Source organism: Argentina anserina, chromosome 7 (assembly GCF_933775445.1).
Source record: "Argentina anserina chromosome 7, drPotAnse1.1, whole genome shotgun sequence".
Taxonomy (NCBI): Eukaryota; Viridiplantae; Streptophyta; class Magnoliopsida; order Rosales; family Rosaceae; genus Argentina; species Argentina anserina.
This window is the reverse complement of record NC_065878.1, coordinates 9,907,718-9,934,828: the sequence shown is the minus strand read 5'-3', so window position 1 is coordinate 9,934,828 and position 27,111 is coordinate 9,907,718. Positions and strand designations below refer to the sequence as shown.

General features: G+C 37.4%; 3 protein-coding genes across 3 annotated transcripts; 1 reads left to right on the top strand and 2 right to left on the bottom strand.

Moving 5' to 3' along the window:
* Positions 1-3,578: 3,578 nt before the first annotated feature.
* LOC126803130 (putative invertase inhibitor) lies at positions 3,579-4,258 on the top strand. The gene has a single exon (XM_050530888.1). It carries the CDS (start codon positions 3,579-3,581, stop codon positions 4,137-4,139), a length of 561 nt encoding a protein of 186 aa, XP_050386845.1. The 3' UTR covers positions 4,140-4,258.
* A 1,873-nt stretch (positions 4,259-6,131) lies between these two features.
* LOC126802385 (acyl carrier protein 1, mitochondrial) lies at positions 6,132-8,267 on the bottom strand. Its single transcript, XM_050530005.1, has 2 exons — positions 8,006-8,267; positions 6,132-6,520 (listed from the first exon to the last, which is right to left on the bottom strand). The coding sequence occupies exons 1-2, from the start codon at positions 8,189-8,191 to the stop codon at positions 6,344-6,346; spliced, it is 363 nt and encodes a 120-aa protein (XP_050385962.1). The 5' UTR covers positions 8,192-8,267; the 3' UTR covers positions 6,132-6,343.
* Positions 8,268-21,018: 12,751 nt separating this feature from the next.
* On the bottom strand, positions 21,019-25,831 carry LOC126802037 (ras-related protein RABH1b). The gene is made up of 6 exons (XM_050529565.1): positions 25,548-25,831; positions 24,603-24,673; positions 23,113-23,201; positions 22,741-22,852; positions 21,883-21,973; positions 21,019-21,447 (listed from the first exon to the last, which is right to left on the bottom strand). Exons 1-6 carry the CDS (start codon positions 25,662-25,664, stop codon positions 21,301-21,303), a joined length of 627 nt encoding a protein of 208 aa, XP_050385522.1. The 5' UTR covers positions 25,665-25,831; the 3' UTR covers positions 21,019-21,300.
* Between the last annotated feature and the right edge of the window lie 1,280 nt (positions 25,832-27,111).

Sequence of the window (27,111 nt, the reverse complement as noted above, 5' to 3'; positions counted from 1 at the left end):
CAACCCAAAGTTAAATAGAAGTGAAACCCCAAAAACCCAGAAAATGCATAACACAAGTTAAATCCCCAGATTACTCATCAATATAAATTAATCGTTCAAACCTTTCTGTTAAAGAGTTGGTAATTGTGCATTGATGACTCATTAAATGGTTGACCAACATAAATCAGCAACCATATAGACAAATCAATTCATAGATTATACCAACGCCAAAATACACAACAAAACTTGATGCGAACCTGATTTTCCAAATCTCATACCCCATAAATCATATCCACAAAGCTCTGATACCATTTGTGGCATCCCAACCCATACGTAATCAGAGAAATTATCCTAATTTCCATATAAATAGCTGCTTTATTAAGTTTAGAATTTACCATCACAAATTCGATTTGGGGGATCGACGAACTCATTTGAATAGAAGTTGACTCAACTAAAAACAAGATCAATTGCCTCATGACTCAACCCATCAACACATGTGTGACATCCTGATCGGCATGGGCTCACCGGACTGAGATGAAAAAAGTGAGCGGTGGCTCAAGGCGCTGGTACTGTTCAGTGGAGAGAGACCCCTCCTGTTGGGTGACACCCTTAAACCGATAGTCATGATTAAAACAACATGCCAGTTCTAATCTTATCTCAAACCGATAGTCATGATTAAACCGGTTTTAGTTTCTACTTTATTTTATTATTTTGTAGATAATCATACGACGTTTTTATGTGAAAGTCAATCTCGATCTCATTATGATACGAACTTTATCATTAAACTCGTTAAAAATTTTCCTTTTGCGACGTAGATCGTAATATTAACATAACCACCAGGTTCAAATATATTACCAGACAAGCCTTACTTAACTCAATACATAACCATTTTAATTATGAGTTCTCTTATTAATTTGTATACAAATATTAAAATATACAGGATATTACAAGATGAACTCAAGGTCGAGTTGTTTTCAAGTGGAGGAGATTGATGTAGGACGAGATTTCAGGTACTCTCGACAAAGAATCTCTAAAAGAAAGAAGCGTCGTCACATTAAGAAGAATGATTTGAATATTGAAAATTGGTATTCAAATAGGCTTCTTAATGATGCAATCAATCATAAATTACTATTTTGGATATACCGAGATACTCGGGCAAAAGTCAGATTTTGTCTCGTGAATCAAATTAGAGCAGATTCGAGATTTATGTTTTAATTATGATTTTAAGTTTCCTTTAGAATATATTTTATAATCTTAGCATATAATGTATTATTTCCTATTTCTAATACAATAGGTTTATTTCAATACCTATATAAGGCACATCATACATTTTAATTTGATGGAGATGGATTCAAGTTATTAGTTAAACCATCATGTATTTCTCTTGTTTCTTCCGGGTGTACCCATAGTTGCTAATTTATTCTATTTTGTTATTAGTGAATTCTAGTATTTTGCATTAGGTTTTTGATGTTTGTCTAAATCTTGTTTCTACCGTGTACGCTTCTTGCATAATTTATAATGGTTATGAGTACACAAACATTGTGTCAGAAGAAACAGGAATGAGAAATCAAATTAGCTTTTTGAATGTGTTTTTTTTATCTTTCCGAATCATATCCGGGAGCTTCTATTCATACTTCTCAAACATCACTTAGACTTCTCTTTTTTTAAAGTTAGTGTTGACTTTGTCAACATATGAGAAATTACCAATACAGATATATATATATATAAGAATAAACAAAAATAAATAAAAATTTCAATACAATATATCTAATTTCTCAGTTTTTTTTCTTAGGATAATAATTTCAAATGAATGATTGAAGGTTCTGATTTAACTGTGGAGTCTGAGAGCGTGATGAAGGATGCCACCAAGAGTCCAAGACATTTTCATTGGAGGGCAATCTTTGTCAGTGTAGGTTGCGACGTCGACTGTCTTAGAGAAGTTGCTCCCAGCGACAACATTTCTAGAGCTGACTCCTGTAATTGCAGGGTCGGCGGTTTTACAAGTTAATAACATGACGGCGGTGCTGGCTTCAATCTTTTTGTAGTTGGAGATTGAAGTTTCGGCACCATTTGGAATTCCTTAGACAGTCTTCTTACTCCAATTAAGAAGGCGAGTCACTTTTAGGCCATTGTCGACATGGTCAGATGCAGGCTTTATTCTTGAGAGGATAAATAGTTGTCTCAGGCTGGTATGGTACAAAATTGAATTGTTAGTGATTTGTAGTCAACTAATTCATAGTTTTCAAGTCTATGCTTGGCCGCGGCCTCTTTTGTCGAAAGTGCAAAGTTGGACCTGTAATTCGGCTCTGCTCTTGTTGTTTGGGATACTAGTTTCAACCATTGGATCAAGGTGGTTTGGGTTTGAAAAACTGGATTCATGGAGCACTTAGATCGCTTCCCTAAAAAGAAATACACCTAATTTCGTTTGTAGTGACTAAAATCCTATTGCCTAACAAAACCTTTTTTTTAGGGTAATGAATACTTAATTCATTGGCACAACTGAAATTCATTGGAACAACGCCATGACGGCCATAAGGACCAAACAAATTAGGTGACAAAACCAAGTCTAATGTACGCTAAAACTTATTGCCTAACAAACAGTTGAACACCGTTATTAGATAAGGGTTTTGGATCGAAAGCCTTCACAATCATTTTTCTCCACATTTGTATGAATTCATGTAGGATTTGGGGAGGGAAGAGGCCAGCCAGAATGACATTTCCAACCACACATACCACGAATCTAACACCTATGTGCACCATATTGATAAAAGAATGAAAATAAAATGAATGCGACTGAAAATGAGAGAAAGATTTCACTAACTGATAGTTTCAAGTAATATGCGCAACAATGCTGTATCAAGCTAGCTATCATTGTTTAATCTAAACTCCAAACTGACCTAAGGGAAGGAGTTGTGTATATATATCCAGAGTGAAGTTTCACTCTGGAATTACAGAGTGAAGTTCCAATTTTGTGACACTTTTCAGTCTAGTTCTTTTCACCATAAGCGATTCAATATTTAGGTATGCTATTCAAGATCATCTCTACAAAATTTCATCTAATTCGGACATTGTTAAGGTATTGGAATTAGATTAAATCAATGAATGAATTAAAATTATTCAACGTGAACCATTCGTATAAATCTCAATTTTGAAAGCTCAAACCATTGTCAAATTAGATGAAACTTTATAAAGATGATCTTAAATAACATATCTAAATATTGAATCGCTTATAGTGAAAAAATTTAACCGAAAAGTGTGTTAAAATTGAAACTTCACTCTGTAATTCCAGAGTGAAGCTTCACTCTGGATAGAGACTATATATATCCTTAAAGCATGTAAAATCAATTAACTTATTAATCTAAATTCTCATATTATAGAGTCCCCATAATAGTTCTCGTCACCAGCCAGCAAACTAGGTCAAACCTTTATAATCAGTTTTCATGTCATTCTTTCTCTCGTTCTGTTTAGATAGTATTTCAGTATTACACTCCAAGTCTCCACACCTCCCCCATAATCTCACATTTATGGTACGATAAGCATATCCAAACTACGTACCTATAAATACGCCAAACCCCAAAACTTCTTATCATCCCCACAATATGACGACCTCCATATTCACTTTCACTTTATTCCTCCCTCTCTTCCTTCTCTTCTCATCAACCTTCACTCCCATAACCGCCAACAACCTCATCTCTGAAACCTGCAAAAAAGCTGCTCAGAACGACCCCAACCTGAGCTACAAGTTCTGCCTGACTTCTCTCCAAGCCGCCCCAAACAGCTCTGGCGCCGATCTCCGGCAACTCGGCCTCATCTCCATGAAGCTAGTCCAGCACAACGTGACTGACACGAGGCGGTTCATCAAGAGCCTTCTCAAGAACAAGAAGCTGGACAAGTTTGTAAGAGCATGTTTGGATGATTGTTTGCAGCTTTACACAGACGCCAGACCCACCATCAAGCAAGCCATCAAGGATTACAAGATGAAGCACAACGAGGACGCCAATATCCTGGTCAGTTCGATCGTCGATGCCTCCACGACTTGCGGAGATGGATTCGAGGAGAGACAGTTGGTTTCGCCATTAACGAAGAGGAACAACGATACGTTTCAGCTGTGTATCATATCACTCTCGATTATCAATATGGTTAGTTCGACGTTATATTAAAGAAAGAGGCTATGCATGGCTGTCTGTGTTTTATGAATTTGTAATCTTATTATTGGGTTATTGTGGTCCATTGGCTGCTTTTGTTTGTAAGGTTGTTTCTGAAATCAGCTAGCTGTAACTGCTGTGACATAAACAAAAACCTAGTTAATCATGTATAGAACGATTCTAATTGGTGAGGGCTGATATTAGCTTCTAGTTAATCCTATATAATATTAAGTTCTCTTATCATAAGAAGTACTGATAATTACAAGTCTGGATTCAATAACGTTGTGCTTGAAATTTGTTCATCATATTATTGATGTGTTGGTTTCAGTCTCGATATGCTAGGGTTATGGAAAGCTATGCAATTTCGGATTAATAGGTAGCTAGGATTCTAGACATGCGCAATTCTTGAAAGAAGTCTCTCAAATGATGAGGTAAAAACCTGGCAACGCTGTATTATGTAATAGCATATTGCTTCCTGGATGAAAATCTGGCTGTTGATCCAAGCAGAACTCTACACGTGTCATGTGTGCATTGATTGCTATATGTGATGTGGTGTATTAGTATCTGAAGGATATGATAACTTTCGGATGACAACATCTATTAAGCACAACTGGCTCCAAACCGCTGTTTATCTTTAATTCTTTATGGGTTAGGAACCCATTCTATAGATACTTTTTTTTTGGTACATTTGAAACCAGTATGAGCTTTATATATATATATATATATATATATATATATATATATAATTTTGGGGAGGTGGAAGTCACACAAATCTGTGTTTTGGAGTTACTTCAAGAAAGAGTTACTCTGGTTGATATCTTAGACTTTAATGCTAAAACAACATTATAGCATTTCATAACATTAAGCTAAGCTACATGATGATTGATGAGGTACTGTCAATTCAAAATGTTAAAGATGTACAGATTTCTGAAACTTTGAAGAAAATGTAAAGATTTTGAAATGCGACTTTGCCAAAGTAATATAAATGGATGAGAAGGCTCCATCAAGAAATAGTACCAGTGCTGATTCAAATTTCTCTTTTCAGGGTATGAATCTCATAGACAAGGGCTAGTGCATTCAAAAAGAGACCTCTTTTCCAGGTATGAATCTCATAAACAAGGCCTAGTGCATTCAAAAAGACAAAGGGTTGTATCTTCTACCAGTGGCAGAGACAGAAATGAAATTTTAGTTTAGTGATGCACAAATTTTTGTAAACAAATAATAATGAAGATGGTTGTGAAAAAACTTGAAGTAATTTGTTTATAAAATGTGTTTTTTTATGATGAAACAATTTAAAAAAGTTACGAACTTGATTATGTAAGATCTTCAATAAAATAAAAGACATATACTGGTATTCATCAATATTGAAACCAAAAAAATCAAATAAAGATACTTGATTAAAGAAACATGAAATGAAATGAAAAAAAACACTGCTGCTGTAAGGATTCGAACCAGTGCACTAATAGCCTAGAAGAATAGATAAAGGAACCAGCTGTAGAAGAACTAATTAGATAATCTACTGGTGCACGGGAGGTAGTAGGCACCAACGTGCCTCCGCCTTTGTCTTCTACATTTGCATCAAGATAGAAAACTGCACGCGATGTCCAAAATTAATGGATGTCAAGAGTGACTTTCAAACTGTGAAGAGCTTCCAAAGAAAACAAGAGGCTTCTTGTAAGTTGTAATGTGTGCTATTAAAAAGCTACAAAAACTTGGAAAGTTTGGCAAGTGCTTTCTGAAAAGCATTTCCACATCAGTATCCCAAAATCTCTACGCTCTCAAACATTTTCATGTGGTTCTAACAAATAAATGGCTTTCACATAAGCTCTCAGGAACAGAAATCACTAGAAAATCAAAACAAGTTGTCTTCATAATTTCATATTGTGACCAGCCAAGCCATAAGACTATTTGGATGCATGCACATGAGCACATTTAACTCCAAGACGCATCAACTACGAGAAACCAAGTGAAACCATATAATGAAACAGCGCACTTAAAACATGAACAGGAACACAACCAGTCCTGAAAACTCTTTGGATAGAGCATGTCACTGTTTACAATCGAAACATTGGAAAGACGTTTAACAGCAGTTCCAGGAAGATACATGCATATTATTTCCAGCCCACAGGATGAGCAAATTCCTACAAATGTCACACGACTGATAACAAAAATACGTTGCAACAGCTCATTTCATGAGACAGGCCTGCTGCTAAATATAGTTACCCAGCCATTGGATGGTTATAGATGTATTCAATGGCTAGATTTATAGAATCAATCTTATCCGCTTCCTTGTCAGGAATCTCAAGCTTGAACTCTTCTTCTAGAGCCATTACAATCTCCACATTGTCCAAGCTATCTAACCCCAAATCTTTCTGGAAATGTACATTAGGAGTCACCTGTAGATAATTGCAGAATAATCAGTAATCCTAGAAGTGACAACCAAAACAAGGCAATTCATTGATTAGAAGAAAAAGACATTCAGAAAGGGTGAAAGATGTTTATACTAATAATATAAGGAGATGCAACCAGAGAGAAAAGAGGAACACTTGCAATGGGTAAAATAGCATTATGCCATTGCATCTATGAGGCTGCTGTCAAACAGTGTAAATATCTACATAGATCTGTGAGTACTGTTAATTTGATTCTTAGCTGGTACTATTTATTTAGAACTTTAAAATTGATAGCCGAGTAATGCACATGCAGACCAATCATTCCTAATCCACCTCTGTCTATGAAACCCGATATCTTCGGATCTAAGTGGTTGAGGACCAAAATTGTGGTACGGTCTCTGTACAAAAAGACTAACGTCAAAGTTTCATTTCAAGAGACCAACAATTTCAGTTTCATTATAAAGTTACCATTGATGTAACATTACTTTAACATGGCTGATATAAGTTTCATTATCAATAGAAAATTTGCCTCACGAATTGACCTATGACATGCCAAGGAATCAATCTATACCTCGTACCAGTGCATTTTCTTGTAAATAATAACATTATCCCAGTTTACTCTAGAACTTTACTCAGATTTTAAACTGTACAAAGATTCATCATCAGTACAAGCCCAACAAAAGAACAATACAAAATCTACAATCAGAACAAAGATGATGAAGAATGTACATTATATGCCTGTCTATTATTTATATACCTTGTGCCTATTCTTATTCCAAAAAGACAGATGATGTAGAATGGACGTTACATTCCAATTGATACAAAAATCTAGGAATCCTTTCATCTAATATCAACCCTCATGGCCAAAACAAGCGCTGGGTGGCCAGGACAGAATATTGGCACTAACTCCTCTTCACCTTTCCCTATTAAGTAGGTATTCCAAACACAAATTCTAAGCTCGTATCATTAAATATCAAAGCAAGCAAGCAAACAAACAAACAGCGCGCCGAGTGTGAAATCAGGTATAAAGTTTATCGTTCAGTCAACAAATCCGGCGAAGAATCTATAAATAAGTTGTTAGTAAGGAATGCACTCCCACTCAAACCCAGAGCTGGTCATCCTCCCCAAGCCTGAACGAGCTCTTCTACTTATCTTAGAACCAGTATGCACACAGAAGCACACCCTCTACTCATCTCACATCACTTCAATAATTCATTCGTAGCAAACATCTTTAAAAAATCGATCCAAATTACCACCAAAACAATGGCAAACACAATGCAGCACATTTCGGCACGATTAAAGGTCACACTTAGAACAACACTTAAATAATCTTGCTACACAAAACAGATTTCTAACATTATAAAAACATACTTACAGACTCAATCAAGTCCTAAACACGGGTCAATTAGATCCGAAACCCCCCAATTCGGACCCTAAATCGAAAATTGAAACAATTCAATTCAATCGAAATCGGAAAAAGGGGGCGATTACCGTAGAGGGATCGACTTTGGGGAAGCACTTGACGACGGAGAGGACCCTCTCGGTGACCTCGTTTTTGGTGAGATGATCGTCGTGCGAGGACATCCACCGGAGTGAAGGTGGGCCCCACTTGGCGCCGCCGGTTAGGGCTTGAACCGGAACTCGCACGTGACGCAGAACCACTGCTCTCAGCGCCATGTCTCTCTCACTGACTCACTCGCACTCCTTTGGCTTTCTGCTGAGCTCTCTGTCTCTCTCTCTGAAGGTCTTTGGTGAAAAAATGGGGGCTGCTGAAGCTTCTGAACAAAAGCTTTTATGTCACGTGTTTCGCACATGCTTTAATTAATTAAAAGTTTTACACTTTTACCTTTTATATATATATATATACACTATTATAACTCTAACTCTAACTCACTTGATAATATATATATATATATATATACACTATTATAACTCTAACTCACTTTATCAAGTCAAAAGTCAAAAAACTTCATATACCATATATTATTCTAAAATAAAATTAGATTAGAATTATTAAAAAAGGTTATCGGCAAAAAACTTTTCTCTTAGATAATTTCCCCCATATAAGTGCCCACTTCTATGAACACACACGTAGTGGGTCTCGTAAGTTATAACTCAAAACTTGACAAATTGAAATCATATTCGAAACTTTGATTATCATGTCTCTCAATTTTGACATGGTTTTGTTGTTCTAACATCTTACGCGTATTGTCGTAAAAAAAAAAATAGAAGATCAATATTGTAATATTGGTGTTGGGATCACATGAATATGCTTTAGTCTTATGTGTTCTAAACCTACTATTATCCTACGTGTGTCTTCGTTGGAAAAATTTGGAAACGGGTATACGTTGATCATGGAAAATAATTGAGCTCATCTCTACATATCAAAGCAATTTGACATACGCAAGTAACGCAACCACAAATCAGGAAATACCATATTGATCCTTCATTTATTAAAATTCTAAAACTATGATATTTAATAGATAATGTTTAGAACAAGAAAAATAAAAAGTAATTTAGTGTGGGAGGAATTTTCAAATAGTGGGCTCTAACCGCAACTCCACTATTTTTTTCAAAATGATAACTTCATTATCTTCTTTTTCATCTTTTCTTAAAATTTTAAAAGCAAATTAGGGGGATTGTATTAATTTAGTGCTTAATGGTAGATAGAAGAATGATTGAATTTCATTTTACAAATGGTAATTAGGCATAAGAATGCTGGACTCACCCTCTAAATTGAATTTGAAGGATCAATAAGAAAATAAAAATTTTGAAGAAGCAATATTGAATATATAACTAAGCCAGTTGCTATGAACGCTGTTGTGCAGACTCCTACTAATAGCTCTGGACCTGTTTATGCATGCATGGGATTAGTCTTCTTTTTGGAGGAATTGAAGGACTAATATCTGTTGCATTCTTCAATTCCTATATATGACATTATATACACTGCTTGTTGTGATTAATTATTTCCTGGATCGATTGCATGTATTGTACGTTCCTTTATTTGTTTACATATTGATCGATTTAAAGACAACATTACTGAAATAGCATATACCAAACTCCATTTGTATCCAACAAACTCAAAAACCATGTGTATTAAAAAAACAAATAAATGGATTGGCTAATTAAGATATATATATATATATATATATATATATTACTTATCCAGAGTAAAGTTTCACTATGAAATACAGAGTGAAGTTCCAATTTTGGTACACTCTTCGGTCAAATTTTTTCACCATAAACGATTTATTATTTAGGTATGTTATTTAAGATCATCTCTATAAAGTTTCATCCAATTTGACAATGGTTTGAGCTTTCAAAAAATTGAGATCTACACGAACGGTTCACGTTGTACAGTTTTAAATCATTCATTGATTTAATCTAATTTCAATACTTTAACGATGTCCGAATTAGATGAAATTTTGTAGAGATGATCTTGAATATCATACCTAAATATTGAATCGCTTATGGTGAAAAAATTTGACCGAAATGTGTCAAAATTAGAACTTCACTCTATAATTTCAGAGTGAAGCTTTACTCTTTGTATAGAGACTGCATATATATATATATATGAACTTAAGATATTTCAGTACATAGACTCCCTAACCATAAAAGCATGTGAACGAGAGAAAACGTACTCGCTCTCAGTCCAAGAGTATTGCATCCCTTGCTGCATTACCTCTACTCAAAACCTTGGTCTGAAAATTCCCTGTTTTGATCTCCTCTGCTTTGACAATATTCTTTTTCACGTGCCGTGGATCCTTTGGCTTTAACCATGGCCGATAGTTAAGCTATCTGATTTCAATTACCTCGCAGCTTATGTCCTTTTTGGCATTAACGGATTTCGCTGCCTTGGTTTCTTCATCTTTGGTCGGAAAGAAGTTGTAGAACAAAGTTTTCCTCATGGCTATGAGATCTTGAGGGTTGTAGCTAGCTAGGGCTAATATATCTTTTCAATAGTGCGAATTGCGGTTGATATACTGTATATCTCTTTGCTTGGTAGTGATTGACTTGACTCTGAGTATAAATATATTAAGTGTTGTTTCCAAATTTGATTTGGTCTAATGAAGTTAGGAGTAATTATAAGCTCGATTTCTATTGTTCCGAAAACCATAAGGAACAATCTCTCTTTTCCAGATCTATCTCGGGATCGATTCTATACTACATTCCTAGTATACAGAACCACCAAGGAGTCTGATCGAATCACCGGAGCGGATTGGCAATTCAGATCGATAAAGAAAGTGCCATTTCTTCATATTATAAGCAAGTGGTGCCAACGATCCTAATATTTCAGCCGTCAACACCTTCCGACTTGCTGCAGCAGCTTGGAGTTCTGATGAAGAAAGCAAGCTAGGCAACATACGGTACAGGTCATCCCTGCACGATATAACACACGAGGGAAATCTTACAATACGTTCGATTTCGGTGCCAATATATGTTTGGATAGTGCAGGTCTAAGCCAGCAGCACCAAGTGCCGGGTGGAGCATCCAACAGCTTGTACCTGAAAATGGAAGGATGGGGACTAGTGTGATCAGCATCTGCCCTGAGTTGAGGAACTTCATTTTGACTGAAAATTGTGAAGACAGATCTTGCCAAAAGAACACCAACTTTATCATGAGACATGCTCCACAAAGACCCGGCTTTCAAATTCTTCACCTTGAACCGCTTCAGCTCTACCTTGTTCTCATCTGAAACTCAACTGAAAGTAGACCATCCAAGGTGGCAGTGATGTGTGTCATAGTACGTTCAAGACGTGAAAGGTGTGCCATCTAGTCATACAGATCTGCATTTACTGAAATAAAACTCTCCATCTTGTTGGCTAGCTCATCGATCTCCTTCCAAACGTGTCTTCACCATTGTTGATCAAATCACTAACAGAATGCTCGAAACCCTTACAACCAATAATCGATCAGAACAATAATTCTTCCCAAGCCTGTCCACATGCATACTTTGTTATAGGGATCATATTCTCGGACAATTCACCGCGTATAAAACCTTTGATGATATTTCCATCATTTGACACAAGCATATATGTTTATCCCCCACGAACCTTTGGATATCTCTTATGATCCTAGAAAAAAAACTCTTTTAGGACTCTATGAATCAGCTTAGAAATGACACTTGTAACTTCAAATGCAAGAATCCCAACCACTGCTTCCTCCTTTCTCGATCGTTACAGAATTTGAACACACTTACATAGTTACATACCGCAATTTCCCCACCATCTCTTACACACCCCACCAGAAAGTCAGAAACTAATGATAAAGAGATGCGTAAGCCAAATCAATCAAGCTGATCAATTTCTGTATAAAACAACGCAATTATAGATAGTATCAGTAAAATAAGCAACGAGAATTAACCTAATTACTTTTTCTCCTAGGGTTTTAAGGCTGGTGCATCATAGAATTCCGAAACCCTAACAATCTTTGAATTAGTCAAATCCTTAAACCAAAGTTTCAGAGGCTTTTTATGGTTTGTTTTCTAGATCGATTATTCGTTTGTTTATTTGTATTTACCAGGTGAAAGATGTGGGTAATTATAAGGGATCTGGCTCCCAGATCTAGAAATAGCTAATAAAAGAAAGACTTGAAAAAAAGAAATGTGATTGTGATTTCAATACTCTCCCCACACTAGGGTTACAGTACTTAGTATTTATATCCCATGTTGAGCTATGAGATCTAAATACGTGGAGCTCTTATCCAGAGCTGCTCCACCCTAATCTGAGACATGCCTCACGTGACTAGCACGCAGCTACTTACATAATACGCAGCCTAATAGAGCTAGGATAATTTAACTGAAGAACCATTACAGTACTGGCCCCTACACAACAAACTTGACCTCAAGTTTGATAGAATTAAAACTTGAAATCTGGAAACCTGGCGACAATATCAGTAGCCAATTCCCAAGTAGCATCCTCTGGTGTAGTACCTTCCCACTGAACTAGCCACTCAGCTGCAACAACTCCTTTCTTTTTCACCAACCTCACTTCTAGCACAACAGCAGGCTTCCAATCTTTGTTGCCTGGATCGACAAGTGGAGGCAACTTGGCCTGGGTTATAGCAGCATCCCCAACTTTCTTCTTAAGCAAAGAGACATGAAAGACATTGTGAATTTTGGCACTGGGAGGAAGCTTCAACCTGTAAGCCACAGTACCAATTTTCTCAGTGATCTCAAATGGACCATAGTACTTAGCTGCCAACTTGTGAAACTTCCTTTGATGAACTGATTGCTGCTTGTATGGCTGTAGCTTCAAATACACAAAATCCCCAACAACAAAGACTCTCTCAGTGTGCCTTTTATCATAGAACCCCTTTTGTCTAGCTTGAGCCTTTTGCAAATTCTTCTTGAGTAATGCCAACAATTCATCTCTACTCCTAAGCTGTTTATCCACTTCTCCCACAGCAGTAGAACCCGGTAGGTATGCTTGAATCATAGGAGGAGGGTACCCATATAAAGCTTCAAATGGAGTCATGTTAATCGAAGCATGATGGCTGGTGTTATACCACCATTCAGCCCAAGGCAGTGCCTCTACCCAGCTGTGAGGTTTATCTCCAATTGCACACCTCAGATACTGCTCTAGTGTTTTGTTGAGATTCTCTGTTTGTCCATCAGACTGTGGATGGTAGGCTGATGACTTACTAAGTTCAGTGCCTTGCAGTTTAAAGAATGATTTCCAAAAGAGGCTTAGAAAGATGGGATCTCTATCAGAAATGATGTTATCTGGCACTCCATGAAGCTTAGAAACTTCCTTCACAAAAATCTTGGCCAAAGAAGGAGCTGTATATGGATGAGCTAGAGGGATGAAGTGAGCATACTTTGTTAGTTTGTCAACAATGACCCAAATCACAGTTTTACCATCAGATGTTGGCAAAGCTTCGATAAAATCCATTGAGATGGTACTCCAAGCTTTGTCAGGTATAGCAACTGGCTGTAACAACCCTGGTGGCAATACAGTCTCATGGTGATGTTGTTGGCAGGTGTGGCATTGAGCAATGAACCGCTTAATATCCTTCAACATGCCCGGCCAAGCAAAACTTCTCTGAATTCTCTTATATGTTCTGGATCTGCCAGCATGGCCGCCAACTAACCCTTCATGCAATTCGTCCATGATCTTCTGCCTCCATTCATTACTTTGTGGCACAAAGACTCTTCTTCTGTACAAGAGCTGCTCACTGACCAGTGTGTAGTGCTTCATGGCTTCACCTTTTTTCAATGAACTCATGATGTTTACTGCTTCTGCATCTTGTAAACATGCCTGCTGCAATTCGTGTACAAAATCATGCACTGGTTTGGAGATTCCCATGAGAGAAGCCAAAGCTGGAACTCTAGAGAGAGCATCGGGAACTACATTGTTCTTGCCAGCTTTATACTTGATTGTGTAGTCATATCCCATGAGCTTTAACAACCACTTTTGTTGTGCTGGAGTGGTGATTTTCTGGTTGAGGAAGTACTCAATAGTCTTGTGATCTGTCATGATGGTGAAATGGTGACCTAATAGGTATGGTCTCCAAAACTGCACAGCTGACACCACTGCCAACATCTCTTTGTCATATACAGACAAAGCTAGGTATCTTTGAGCCAAGGCTTTAATCATAAAGGCAATGGGGTGGCCATCTTGAGATAAAACTTCTCCTATACCCACATCTGAGGCATCACACTCTACTACAAAGTCTCTAGTAAAGTCGGGTATAGCTAGCACATGAGTAGTAATCAATGCATGTTTAAGCTCTTGAAAGGCTTGAATAGCTCTCTCTGACCATTGAAAACCTTCCTTTTTTAACATGTCTGTCAAGGGCTTGGCAATTATCCCAAAACCTCTCACATACTTTCTATAATATCCTGCTAAACCTAGGAAACCTCTGAGATGCTTCAATGTCTTCGGTTGTGGCCACTGTTTGATGCATTCAATTTTAGTTGGATCCACTGCTACACCTGCTGCACTGATCACATGGCCAAGGTACTCAACTTGGTCAACTGCAAAGCTGCATTTACTAGCTTTTACCTTTAAGGAATGTTGTTGCAACCTAGCTAACACCTGCTCCAAGTGATTGAAGTGTTGCTCCATAGAAGGACTGTATATTAGTATATCATCAAAGAACACTAAAACAGTTTTTCTGAAAAAATCTCTGAGGACATCATTCATTACAGACTGAAAAGAGGAAGGAGCATTTGTTAGTCCAAAAGGCATTACTAAGAACTCATAGTGCCCTGAATGCGTTCTAAATGCAGTTTTGGCAATGTCTTCTTCAGCCATTCTTATCTGGTGATACCCTGACCTTAGATCCAACTTAGTGAATACCACAGCTCCATGAACTTCATCAATTAACTCATCTACAACAGGGATAGGGTACTTGTCTTTAACAGTGGCAGCATTTAGGGCTCTATAGTCAACACATAGTCTCCAAGTTCCATCCTTTTTCTTGACTAGCAATACTGGAGATGAAAAAGGGCTGACACTAGGCCTTATAACTCCATTATCAAGCAAATCTTGCACAATCTTTTCAATTTCAGCCTTTTGGAAGTGAGGGTATCTATAGGGTCTGACATTGATGGGAGAAGTGTTTGGGAGTAGTTCAATGTGGTGGTCTTGAGGTCTCTCTGGTGGTAAGTGTTTGGGTGTATCAAAAACTTCAGCAAATTTGTTCATGATCTGTTGAATTTTTGGGTGTTGTTTGGTTATATCATCAGTTGTAGCTGTTGTGGAGGGTTGTAATTGGACCAACATGGCCTCCCTTTCCCTTCTCAACAGTCTAATCATAGATTTACAGCTTACCACTGCAGCCTGAGTTTCAGTCTGTCCCTGTAAATAATATCTCACACCATACTCAGCAAACTTCATGGTCATATGCTCAAAATTCCAAATAATGTCACCTAACCTTCTCAACCAAGCAGCTCCTAAGACCACTTCACAACCAGTTACAGGTAGAACATAATAATATGCTGAAAAAGTGTAGTGTTGCATTGTCATTTCCACTTGTGCCATAGTACTAGTAACCATAATTTGACCACTGGCAACCCTGACTCTCACTGGTTTGATACTTGTCATTGCTACCTTGAGATTTTTGATCACTGCAGGATGAATGAAGTTGTTCGAAGCTCCAGAGTCTATTAGGACATGAACTTGTTTGTTCCCACATTGTCCTTTTAATTGCATGGTCTGACTGCTACCATCCCCCATACAATTAAGAACTTCATCTTGATCATCGCTATCAATTGTTACAGCTTCATCTTGAGGCCCTGGTATCTCCATTTCATCCGGAATAATCTCAATGGTCATGAGAACTTGTCCTCTCCTACAATTGTGCCCTGGCCTGAATATTTCATCACAAAAGAAACACTGATTCCTAGCCCTTCTCTCTTGAAATTCAGCTTGAGTGAGTCTTCTAACCACTCCTCCATTAGCAGCAGCCTGTTGCACAGGTTGTCTAGCTTGTGCTGGTGTTGGTATGGTTTGAACTCGAGGGGCAATAGCAGGTGCTACATTCTGTCGAGCTAGAGGTGGTCTATTATTAAACCCCAATCTCAACTGATTCCTTCGACTGTTCTCACTTTCCTCAAACAACTTAGCTAACTCACATGCATCATACAAGGTTTTTGGTTTTTGTGCTTTCACTCCAGTACGGATTGACTCCTTTAACCCTGCAATAAAGAGAGATAATAACAATGATGGTGTGAAACCTGTGGCCCTTCTAGAAAGCCTAGTGAATTGGTCCATGAACTGATCAACTGTGCCAGTTTGGTTCATCCTTGCCAAGGCTGATTGGTAATCAGTTGTAGTGTGTTCACTGAACTCCCTCATGAGAAGGTCATTTAAACCAGCCCATGAACTAGGAAATTTATGTCTGAACATGAACCACCTATCATTTGCCTTCTCAGTCAAGTGCATGATAGCTATTGCAAGCTTTTTCTCCTCAGGTACTTGATAAAACTCAAAGTACTGTTCTGCCTTGTTCAGCCACTCTGTTGGATCCCCTCCACTGAATACTTGAAATTCAAGCTTCATTTGTTTCATTGTAGGTAAACTAGGATCCCACTGGTTGCTTGCAGCCGTATGAGAAGTACTTGGAAATTGATTGCCTGGCTAAAAAGTACTGCCTGGTTGTATGTATGTAGTAGGCGGTGTGTATGTTGGTATATGTAGTTGTGGGTGTGGGTGTGGGTAAAATAGAGGGTTAGTTTGAGGTATGGTAGGGTGAAACTGTGGTAAAGCATAAGGGTCTGTGTATGGGGTAAACATGTATGGATTGGCAAAATTTGGGGCAAAATTTGGGGCAAAATTTGGATTGAGACGATTGTCAAAACTGGTTCCCATGTATGGAGTATAACTGTGCTGAAAATTGTTAGCGAACATAGGGTTACCCCCATTAGTGTAAGCATATTGAAAGTTTGGTCTCGGACCACTTGGTGGTACACTGGACCTGCTAGTGCTAGTGCCACTCACAAAAGGACCTCCAGAACTAGATGACTGCTCCCCCTGAGGCACAATATTCTTTCCTTTGCTACCCTGACCCTTCTCCAAGCTCCATTGACGAGGCACACTCGGTTCTACCTTACTAACACTCAATGTGTTCATAACAGCCCCAGATGCATTGGTAATAATAGGCTGAGTAGTGTTAAAAGCTAGCAAATCTTCACTATCTCTATTACCATTAGTATTAACTTGAGTATTGTCATTAGCACTAGTAACAACAGGTAAGGAAGGTCCTGAATCATTACTAGATGCAGAGATGGTCGTTGGCACAGCTCTGGTCCCCAAGCCTAGCCCAGGTGGAGATGGTGATGGCGGTAGAGATCCAAAACGGACCATCGTGTTGCTTGGTACCTCAGTCGCCGCTGCAGCTGCTGAAGCTTCACGCATAGCTCTAAGTTCTGCCATCATCTCTTCACGAAAATTGTTCATCGACTGTTGATAGACGTTGAGCGAGGCCTGCAACTCCCCAATCTGAGCTAAAGTCTGAGATTTGTGTTGTTGCAACTCCTGCTCGAGATTGTTGGTGTCGTCCGGAGGAAGCGTAGAGCCTCCTGCAGCGCCCTTTCTTCCCATGGTGCCCAGAAGTGGCTCTGATACCAGATATAAGGGATCTGGCTCCCAGATCTAGAAATAGCTAATAAAAGAAAGACTTGAAAAAAAGAAATGTGATTGTGATTTCAATACTCTCCCCACACTAGGGTTACAGTACTTAGTATTTATATCCCATGTTGAGCTATGAGATCTAAATACGTGGAGCTCTTATCCATAGCTGCTCCACCCTAATCTGAGACATGCCTCACGTGACTAGCACGCAGCTACTTACATAATACGCAGCCTAATAGAGCTAGGATAATTTAACTGAAGAACCATTACAGTAATTGCAGAACAAGATCTTTCTTTGGATCTAGAACAACAAAACCCAGAAAGAAGCAAATTAAAAGCTAAAAGATGGACCTTTTAATCAAAGCCGCTACAAGGATTGGGATATCTGAAATAATGGAGAGGATATGTAACGCACACGCCACCTCGCCCTTGGGAACTGAGGGCCTAGCTTCCTCTGCTGGGAGCCTGGGATCTCTTATGTTGTCCCCTAGTTTGGTTTCTGGACCTGTTTATGCATCATTTTAGGGTAAGGACTTACTATTCCTATGACAATACTTTTGATAAGATTGCTTTCATATCACAACCTTAATTCCTGGCGGATTGCATGTACTAATGTACGTTCATTTTGTTTACATTCAAAGACAACATTACTGAAAAAGTGAAAAACCTTATACACAAGTAACACAACTGCGTGCATTAATCATATCCATCAAACTCAAAACCATTACAAAAAACAAACAAAAACAAAAACAAATATATAAAGTCAAGTGGATTTGACTAATTAAGCTATTTCAGTACAGAGACTCCCTAACCCTAAAGCATGCAATGGAGAGAAAATGTACTTGCTCGATCTCAATCCAAGAGTATTGCATCCCTTGCTGCATTACCGCTACTCAAAACCTTGGTTTGAAAAATATCATATCGATGATCCCAAGTTAAACCGATCAAATCGCCTTCTCTAAATTGCTTATCAGCGACCAAATTCTTCAACCCTAACTTACAAACGAACTCATAATCATCTTTCGCCATCTTCCGCAAATAAATATTCACACCTGAATACGTCTTGTATGGCCTGAATTGATCAAAAAGATCCACTACTATTTCAACATATAGTTTCTTATTTATAGTATTTGTTTCCAAGTTGGCTATTTGTACATCCCAATATCGAAGTATATGATCGAGTGTGTCACGCTATGACAAATAGAGAATCCCAGTTTCGATCTCCTCTACTCTGACAACCTTTTTTATTTGCCATGGATCCATTGGTTTCAACAGTGTTGGTCGACAGTCGAACTCTCTGATTTCAACTACTTGGCAGCTTATGTGTCTTTTGACATTAAGGAATTTCGCTGCCACAGTTTCTTCATCTTTGGTCGGAAAGAAGTTGTAGAACAAAGTCTTCTTCATGGCCATGAGATCTTGAGGGTTGTAGCTAGGGCTAACAAATTTTTTCGGATGTAGGTTTGATTTGTACGTACTGATTTGACTTGTTGGCTTTGAGTATAAATATATATACAAAATTGAATCTTGGAGCGAAATCTTAAGTTTTATTTCCAAATATGGTCTAACAAAGATATTTATAAGCTCGATACCTTGTTTGATACTGCAGGATCGTAAATCAAATTAATGCTTGCTATATTTACTAGGAATGTAGTATTAATTGTTCCTTATTTCGATCTTAGATCTGGGATCGATTGTACTATCAAATATTATGTGTGAAATACGTTTGATTAACAGAAAGCAAAAATATAATCAAATTTAATTCGAGTGGGAAATTTGGCATAAGCCAGGGTGGAGTTTAAAGTTTAAACAATAACCATAACGATTTGCTTCCCTTTTGAATTTCCTTTCATCACTAAAAAGATGAGTTACGCTCGCCTTCCATGCCACTAATGGAAATACGAGATGTATCAGACTAAATAGGATTAGGCATAATATGGGAAACCTAGCTGGTTTGGCGCTCTATATATAAGAGGAAGACTTTGTCCATAATTCAACATGCAAAACCATCTTTGATTTGATCTAGTTTTTTGTACGTCCTCTATATTGGATCAGTTAAGGTGACGAACAATACTATCTGCTCAGCGATGAGAACCTAGCTAATATATATATTGAGTTGGTTCAAATTATAGTACGTACTATAATAGTCTCTGACATTCAGAAATTCCACAATGTACTCTGCCGCGAACACAATGACATCCGAATATCCTAATGGTTGTGCAATGAGAATGCTCGCGGATGGCACAGAAGAAGATATGCAGCATCATATACCGCAAACGTATCCACAATGCGGTACTCCTCCCCATGGCCGAGTGCCCTATTCGTTGGACCAGTGCCCTATTTGCTTCCTGCCGTGTCCTTATGAAGGCGACCACGAAAGAGTCTTCCTAAACTCTTGCGGCCATGTATACGGCAGACCATGTATAACTCAATGGATTGAGCAACAAAAGGCCAACGCAAAGTGTCCGAATTGCAATAAGAAGTGCAAGTTGAGGGACGTGAAAAAGATTTATGCATCACCGGCCGAGGACCAAGTTACCGTTGCTCAGAGTCGACAGAGAATGAAAACACTTCAGGCTGAGAATGTTTCTCTGAAGGCTTCAAACGCTGCTTTGATCGATATGGGGAAGTTAAATGAGGTAGCATATAAATCACAACTAGAAGAAAACAAAAGGTTGAAGGCAATGTGTATCGGCAGTAAGAAAACAAATCATCGTATGTTTCGATTCTAAAATGATGCATGTTGGATATTACAAGAACTGATCGAGTAAGTTGAACCAAATCTAAAACTACCGCGCCTTTGAATATTGGTGTTGGACTGTTGGTGATGGTAGAAAGATTACATGTATTATTATTTTTTACTTTTTGGATAATTAATAGTGTTTATAGAGTTACTCACATGTACCTAAACTTCAAACAATAACAGAAGTTGTTTGAGCAAACAGATATAAATCATATAATCCTGTGTTCTACTAATTTATATTTCCTGCATGACGCGCCTTGTAAATGTTTTTATTTTTTACATGACCTTGTGAATGTATTACACCTGAAAATTCCGTCGTAGAGTTTCACCTATATACACAAAATATATGACGGGTGTATAACTTCATCGCCAACACTGGGAATCTCAAAGATTTTCCTATACATAGCAACCAATCATGAGGCAAACTTTCAACAATCATGATAATATTTGATCTTCTCCAGCTCATTTTGAATTACAATGGCAGATTCCGGATAAGTACCACTATAGAATGTAGTAAAAACCAGTTGTCGATATCCAAATTGTAATGAATCTATAAATCAAATTCAAATCCCTCTACTTCTGGTACAACAATAACCTCATTCGTATACTACTATTGCCAAAGTTGGCATTCATGCACTGTAATATCCCAATCAATATTAAAGACAGAAAACTAGAAACAAATCGCTGGAATAGAGATAACTAGCATTTAACTGACGCTGGGGGCATAAATTACAATCACACAAAGATGTTTCTTCTATACCTTTTATCTTAAGGTCTGTAAGTCTCTGGTATTCTAGACACTGCAAATGTTGTTTAACAATCAAACAAACACGAAACTCCTCCAAAGCTACAAAAAGGTGGAACTCAGATTTGGGACGACATCTAAGCTTTACAAAGAGTTGGATCACCATAGCACATGAGAATGGGATGAAAAAGTTGAGTTTGAATACCATGTAATTCCACGATCAACACGCACAGCCTCCTGACTGTCCTTGTGTCTGTGATGCATTCGGATTGGAGGACTTGAGGTTTACATCAACCATATCCTCTTGCTTTGTAGAAGATAGTGTCTCCATTCCAGGTAGGGCTGCTGCAATCTTCCGGAAGAGAGCCTGGAATGAGATTAAAAAGTTAAAAGCAGAAATTTAACAAACAAGTGAAAAAACAAACAAAGACAATAACAAGCTAACAATATGAATTAGCCAAACTCTTCTTGTTATGACATGAAAATCTACTGTTTCATTTACTTTGATCTGAGCCTATTCAAATTCTAATTTATATTGTAACCACTGTAAGAAAATTCACAATAAGTCATAAGATTAAATTGATTCTGACATGAGAACAAAAATACATCTGAGCTTTCTCATAAATTCTAGACACCCAAATAGAGATAAATGAAAGCCCGTCTGGAATAGACTCGTTACAAAGAAACATATTCCCTGTTCTAATAGTGATGTAATTTGCTACTGGCCCCACACAACATAATCACATGCATTAAGGCCTTTCATTACCATCATGTCAGTAACTAAAGATACATGTAGCTTTACCTTGATATTGAAGCCAGCCTTGGCACTGGTTTCAATGAACATAACATTCATGTCGCGAGCTTTAGCTTCTCCTTCCTCGATCGAAACTTGCCTGTCATTTATCAACAACATGCCCCAAAGATGAGTTCAGAAGTGGCAAGATAAACAGATGCAAAATGATAACCTAATTGACGATGAGATACAATATTAGTGTAATATCTACTTGCACCCCTCTAAAATAGCAAAACTTCAATAAGCATAGCTCTTTAATGAATGTGCTTTTGCGAAAATTTAATTAAAACCATATTGTTTATTAAAAATGGTGAGGCAAAGTTATAAAATATCAGAGAGTATGTCTAGTTTTATGTTCACTAAGAAGAGATCATATCTCATATCAGTTATATGACCATAAAAAAAAATGACACAGCTAACACATCTGTATCAGCCTCGTAAGAGAAGTACTCATTCTCCAAATTCTACCATTATTGCATTTGGTTTCAGAAGTTCATTCAGGAGGTATACCTTTAAATCTATTTAGAAGATTGATGCACTAGCTTCAGAAAAAGTAGCATAAATTAAACTAAATACCCCTTCGATACCATTCATATAAACAACATAAAACATGAACACGTCTCATTGACATTCCATATCACTAGGTGTCTGTTAATGGTACAGACACACAGAAAATTATCATTGATCGTATATATACAACTCATTAATCTAAACAAGAGAATAAATCATGCTCCAAAACCCACATTCAGACAACAGGTTAATGAATCAACGTTTGGCAATCAGAAAAGCAAAAATTACTGACAGAGAGATCATAATTGCAACATCACTTTCTTCTAACTTAGTACAAAAGACTAAGCAAATCATTACCTTTTGTCTACAAGATCTGTTTTGTTTCCAACAAGTACAATGATAACATCACTTCCCCGCTCAGTGCGAACCTCTTCAATCCACTTGGAAGTGTTTAAGAATGACTGCCGGCCTATACCATAAGAATGAACCAACAATAGTTGGTAAAATTCATCAAACATTGAATATTATATAATGATTTAATTACAAATGATATAAGCTTCCAGATCATCCAGTTACTATGACAATATATCAAACAAAGACAAATTCATCATAGATCGGGACTCTTCACAACAACTTTTTTAAATGTCATTGAGAAGAAACTGAGACTTGAAAAACAAGTTTTAGGCTTCAAATAAATTAGTGACATAGAGACAGAGAGAGGGATCATACTTGCAACATCATATACAATGACAGCCACAGAGGAATCACGGATATAACTCGGAATCAGACTCCTGAATCTTTCCTGCCCAGCAGTATCCCTGTTTAAAATTTCAAGATGTTATGTTTTAACCAGGACGTAAAAAATGCCTATCTTGTGGCATGGAAAATTGAAGTAAGAACAAAGAAGCCATGCTAATCACCAAGAAACTACACAATGATGACATTCAAGTACCAAAACAAAATATAGTAATGTAATTGATGCAGCATCAAAGGCAAGCTGTGATTAGACTGTTGCTTCATGAGGTTAGAAGCAGAATTCAGATACTTGAAAGAAGACAGAAATCGAATCATCAAATTATATTTTCTTTGCTGAAAACTGTATTTCGTCATTATCTGGTTGCTACTATCAAAAGTCAATGATAATTTATACAATAACTAATTAACTATCCTTTTTGGTCTGTGACCCTTACAGCGCGCATATTTTTCTTGGATTAAGATTACTCAATAGCTCTACAAATTTTTCTTTGGTTCTCTTCAATATTTCTATTTTGGAAAAGTGTACAGCCAGTTCTAGCAGAAAGAATCAAAATTCAGCAATTCTCCTTTGTTCTGCACGGTAAAAGTTCCTATATCGAGTAGGTTAATTTATCATAGGCAAGCCTACAACCTATCCAATTCACTCCCACTAATTCCGTCCACCTTCTGCAACTTTCCGTCTTTGAAAGAGTTCATAACAATCCTAGAACCCACCATAATCACAATTGTACGATGGTTCTGGACGTGTCTAAATGATTGTCACTCCTTATTTAATTGGTTTATTGCCAGATTCCAGGCTTCTAGCAGACCCATTAAGCCTTTCCAATCCTGAAAGTATTGCTATCAAGACCGTAACAGAAGAACAAACAAAGAACAGTAAGTTCTGAAAAAGAAAGGAAAATGGTTTGTCCTGGATAATATTATAAAAATGGCCAACCCTGATATGATGCTGGCAATGTGCCTATCATTATTTTGCCATAATGTATACCACTATGACACTGGATATGATATGACGCAAGTATCTCTTTCATTTTCCCACCCACACAACAAAAAGTACCAAAAATCTACGCAGAGGAAGACAGGTGGAAAAACTCCATCCAAACTTGAAAATAAATCGAAACAAAAATTTCACCAAAGGAATAAACTATTTAGATTGGCAAACAGTGAACACTAAAATCAAATGTTGAGAAAGAAAACTACATTTACTTTGTGTGCTTCAGAAGGACCTTTCGTTTAAGGCTACTAGTGATTTCTAAGAGACGATAATCTGCATATAAGCAACCTAGAAACCCAGTCCTCAAATTAGAACACAAGTCGGAGAATGACAATACCAGGGGAGGATTAAGTAAACAAGAAGTCTAACTTTATATGCAGAAACGTGAGTGACATGCCATCAACTGAACACAAAATTTATAACTAACATATGGTAACTAGTAATTGCAGAGAAAAGGATAATGACTGACCAGAGTTGCAATCGAACAGTTCGATCTTCAAGGTACATTGTCTTTGACAGAAAATCAATGCCGATGGTAGCCTGATTGTCAGAAATAAACATGTAATTACAAAACTGAAAGATTGAATATCAAAGGTACAGCATAAGCAAAGTGTTGGGGACAGACATGTGTAGAATGACAGAAATATGAACCGAACAAATGACAAGTTAGACAAGTATCTATGTTTAAAATAAGGACGCCCTTTAGCAGTTCTCAGATTTAGATTTAAAATAAGGACGCCATCAACCAAACATTTACAAAAAATATTCTTTAAGGACTTTGCCAAAAAAATAAACGCAAAACATATACAATCCTAGGTCCTCCGGATTACTTATGCAGAAAACTGTGTAATTGATTTGTATAGATTTCCTGTACCAATATCTATGAATAAGAAATTCCTTTCCACAAAGTTCTCATAAACTCACACTACTTAGCATAAACTCACACTATTCGTACAGATTTGTATTAGCCCCATTTGAAATTATATTCTTTCCCATTTTCATCGATCCAGGGTCACGATCACTTGCTTATCGCTTTTTTCTTGCCAGACAATCCACGAATGTTTTGTCTAATGCTCTTTCCTACTTTTCACTGCCTTCTAATGTTACCGAAAACGAATGTTGCTCAGTAGTCTGAGAACACTGCACTTTCTTCTCACATGCTAAAATCTTAGCCACTACATCGTCCAAAGAACTCTCATTTCCTACTAAACTTCAACAAAATTCCAGTGAGATTCTACATCGACGTGTCGAAAACTCATCCCAAACAATCTCAAAACAGCCTATCAAAAATTTTGGATCATCATTCATAAAAACAAAAAAACAAAATTTCGTAACTGAAATCAGAAACTACAAAAAGCAGCGACTGAATTAGTAGAAACCGAGAAACATGAAGATCGGAGAAAGGTGAAGTAACCTGATAGGTGTTGTCGAACTTATCGTACATGAAGCGAGTGATGATGCTGGTTTTGCCGACGGACTGGTCGCCGAGGAAGACGAGCTTGTACTTGGCGAGAGCGGAGACGGGAGCCATGGATCTAGGCGTGGGGGATCGGGGGGAAGGTCGAGATCTCGCCGGAGATGAATCAGGGGCAGATCGAGATCTCGGAGCCTAAATTCTCTTTCTGTTTTCTCCTTGATGATTTCGGTTTGGTGCGTAATTTATAGTGTGACGCAAAATCTGACGGAGACGGAGAGGAACAGAGAGAGAGAGAGACCGCGTGAAATTGGTTTGAAGAGCTTTTAACGCCTAAAAAACGAGGACCGAGTGTGTTGTCTCAAAAATTGTTTTTACTTTTTACTCTCCTACTCACCTGGTTTTCAACTTGGAGTGAAATTTTTATTTTATTTTATTTTATTTTATTTAATAATAGTAGTAAACTTAAAAACATGAGAGGAAGTGTCTCAAGTGAGTTGGAGTCGGAACATATTAGTTTTAGCATAATAATTGATTATTTCATATATATATATATAATTAAAAAAAACAAAGGATGAGAGCGCGCATCTGCAAGTGACATGATGTTGCAGAATCTAGGGTTCCATAATGGATTGAGCAGCGACGGGAAGTTTCATGCTTTCCGGAGCAAGAAACAGTAAGGACCTTTGTGATCTTCATGGCGAAATGACGGCGACGTGGGAGTTAGAGAGATCACGAATTATGAGCTAATAGCTTTAGAATTTTAATTAAGGTTCTCGACAGTTTCAGTTGAAGCGTTTCTCAGCTTAGGATGTTGTGCTTGTTGTGAATTGATATATATTTATGATTGTGTTGGGGTGTTTGTTGTTATGCACCTATAATATGGAGTCAAGTTGTGACATCTAGTTAGAAAACTAGTAGACAAATAGGTCACGTATACCACATCGTCCAGTGGAGTGACAAGTTGTTGTATTTATTTGTGCAAAGTCAGCTCATTACATCAAGATGTGTTCTAAGAGGAATGCCCTAGACAAATCCATGTGAACCAGAGGTATGTTAGTTTGACATGTGGGACTAAAGCGAACGATATCTTCCTGTGAAAGTATGTGTGCTTGGGGCACTACCAACTAATCATTAAGACGCTTTTTGGTGTGAAACCTCAAGAACAAAAATGTTTGAATAAGTGGATTCAAGCAGAAAACATCACAGCTAGTAGGACTAGGTTGTGTGATCTAGTAAGACATCTGATTTCAGTTATACTCATTACAATAAACTAAGAGAGATTTTGTTCCATCAAAAAAAAACTAAGAGAGATTTTGACTCAAGCGTCATAGAGATGTATTCATGTACTCCCATATATTCTCTCAGATTGAGTCGTTGATCCAGCCAATGTTATCGTTCCAATGACAAGACAACCGTTAGCGTTGTCTCGAAGGTTCGAGATTACGTACTACATATCAGCTTTTGTTCCAGTCAACATCAATTTTTGGGTTAAATTCTTATCATAAAAAATAACATTTAAGATAGTTTGACCTTAGGATATGAAGTTAATTAAAGACTTCTA

What these genes read in the sequence shown, in the direction of transcription:
- LOC126802037 (XM_050529565.1), bottom strand. Translation starts at nt 25,664, where the DNA reads ATGGCTCCCGTCTCCGCTCTCGCCAAGTACAAGCTCGTCTTCCTCGGC. An exon ending in AGTTCGACAACACCTATCAG is followed by an intron (nt 24,674 to 25,547) that starts GTTACTTCACCT and finishes TCTGACAATCAG; the next exon opens with GCTACCATCGGCATTGATTT. An exon ending in CATTGTATATGATGTTGCAA is followed by an intron (nt 22,853 to 23,112) that starts GTATGATCCCTC and finishes CTTATGGTATAG; the next exon opens with GCCGGCAGTCATTCTTAAAC.
- LOC126803130 (XM_050530888.1), top strand. Translation starts at nt 3,579, where the DNA reads ATGACGACCTCCATATTCACTTTCACTTTATTCCTCCCTCTCTTCCTT.
- LOC126802385 (XM_050530005.1), bottom strand. Translation starts at nt 8,191, where the DNA reads ATGGCGCTGAGAGCAGTGGTTCTGCGTCACGTGCGAGTTCCGGTTCAA. An exon ending in CCAAAGTCGATCCCTCTACG is followed by an intron (nt 6,521 to 8,005) that starts GTAATCGCCCCC and finishes AATTATCTACAG; the next exon opens with GTGACTCCTAATGTACATTT.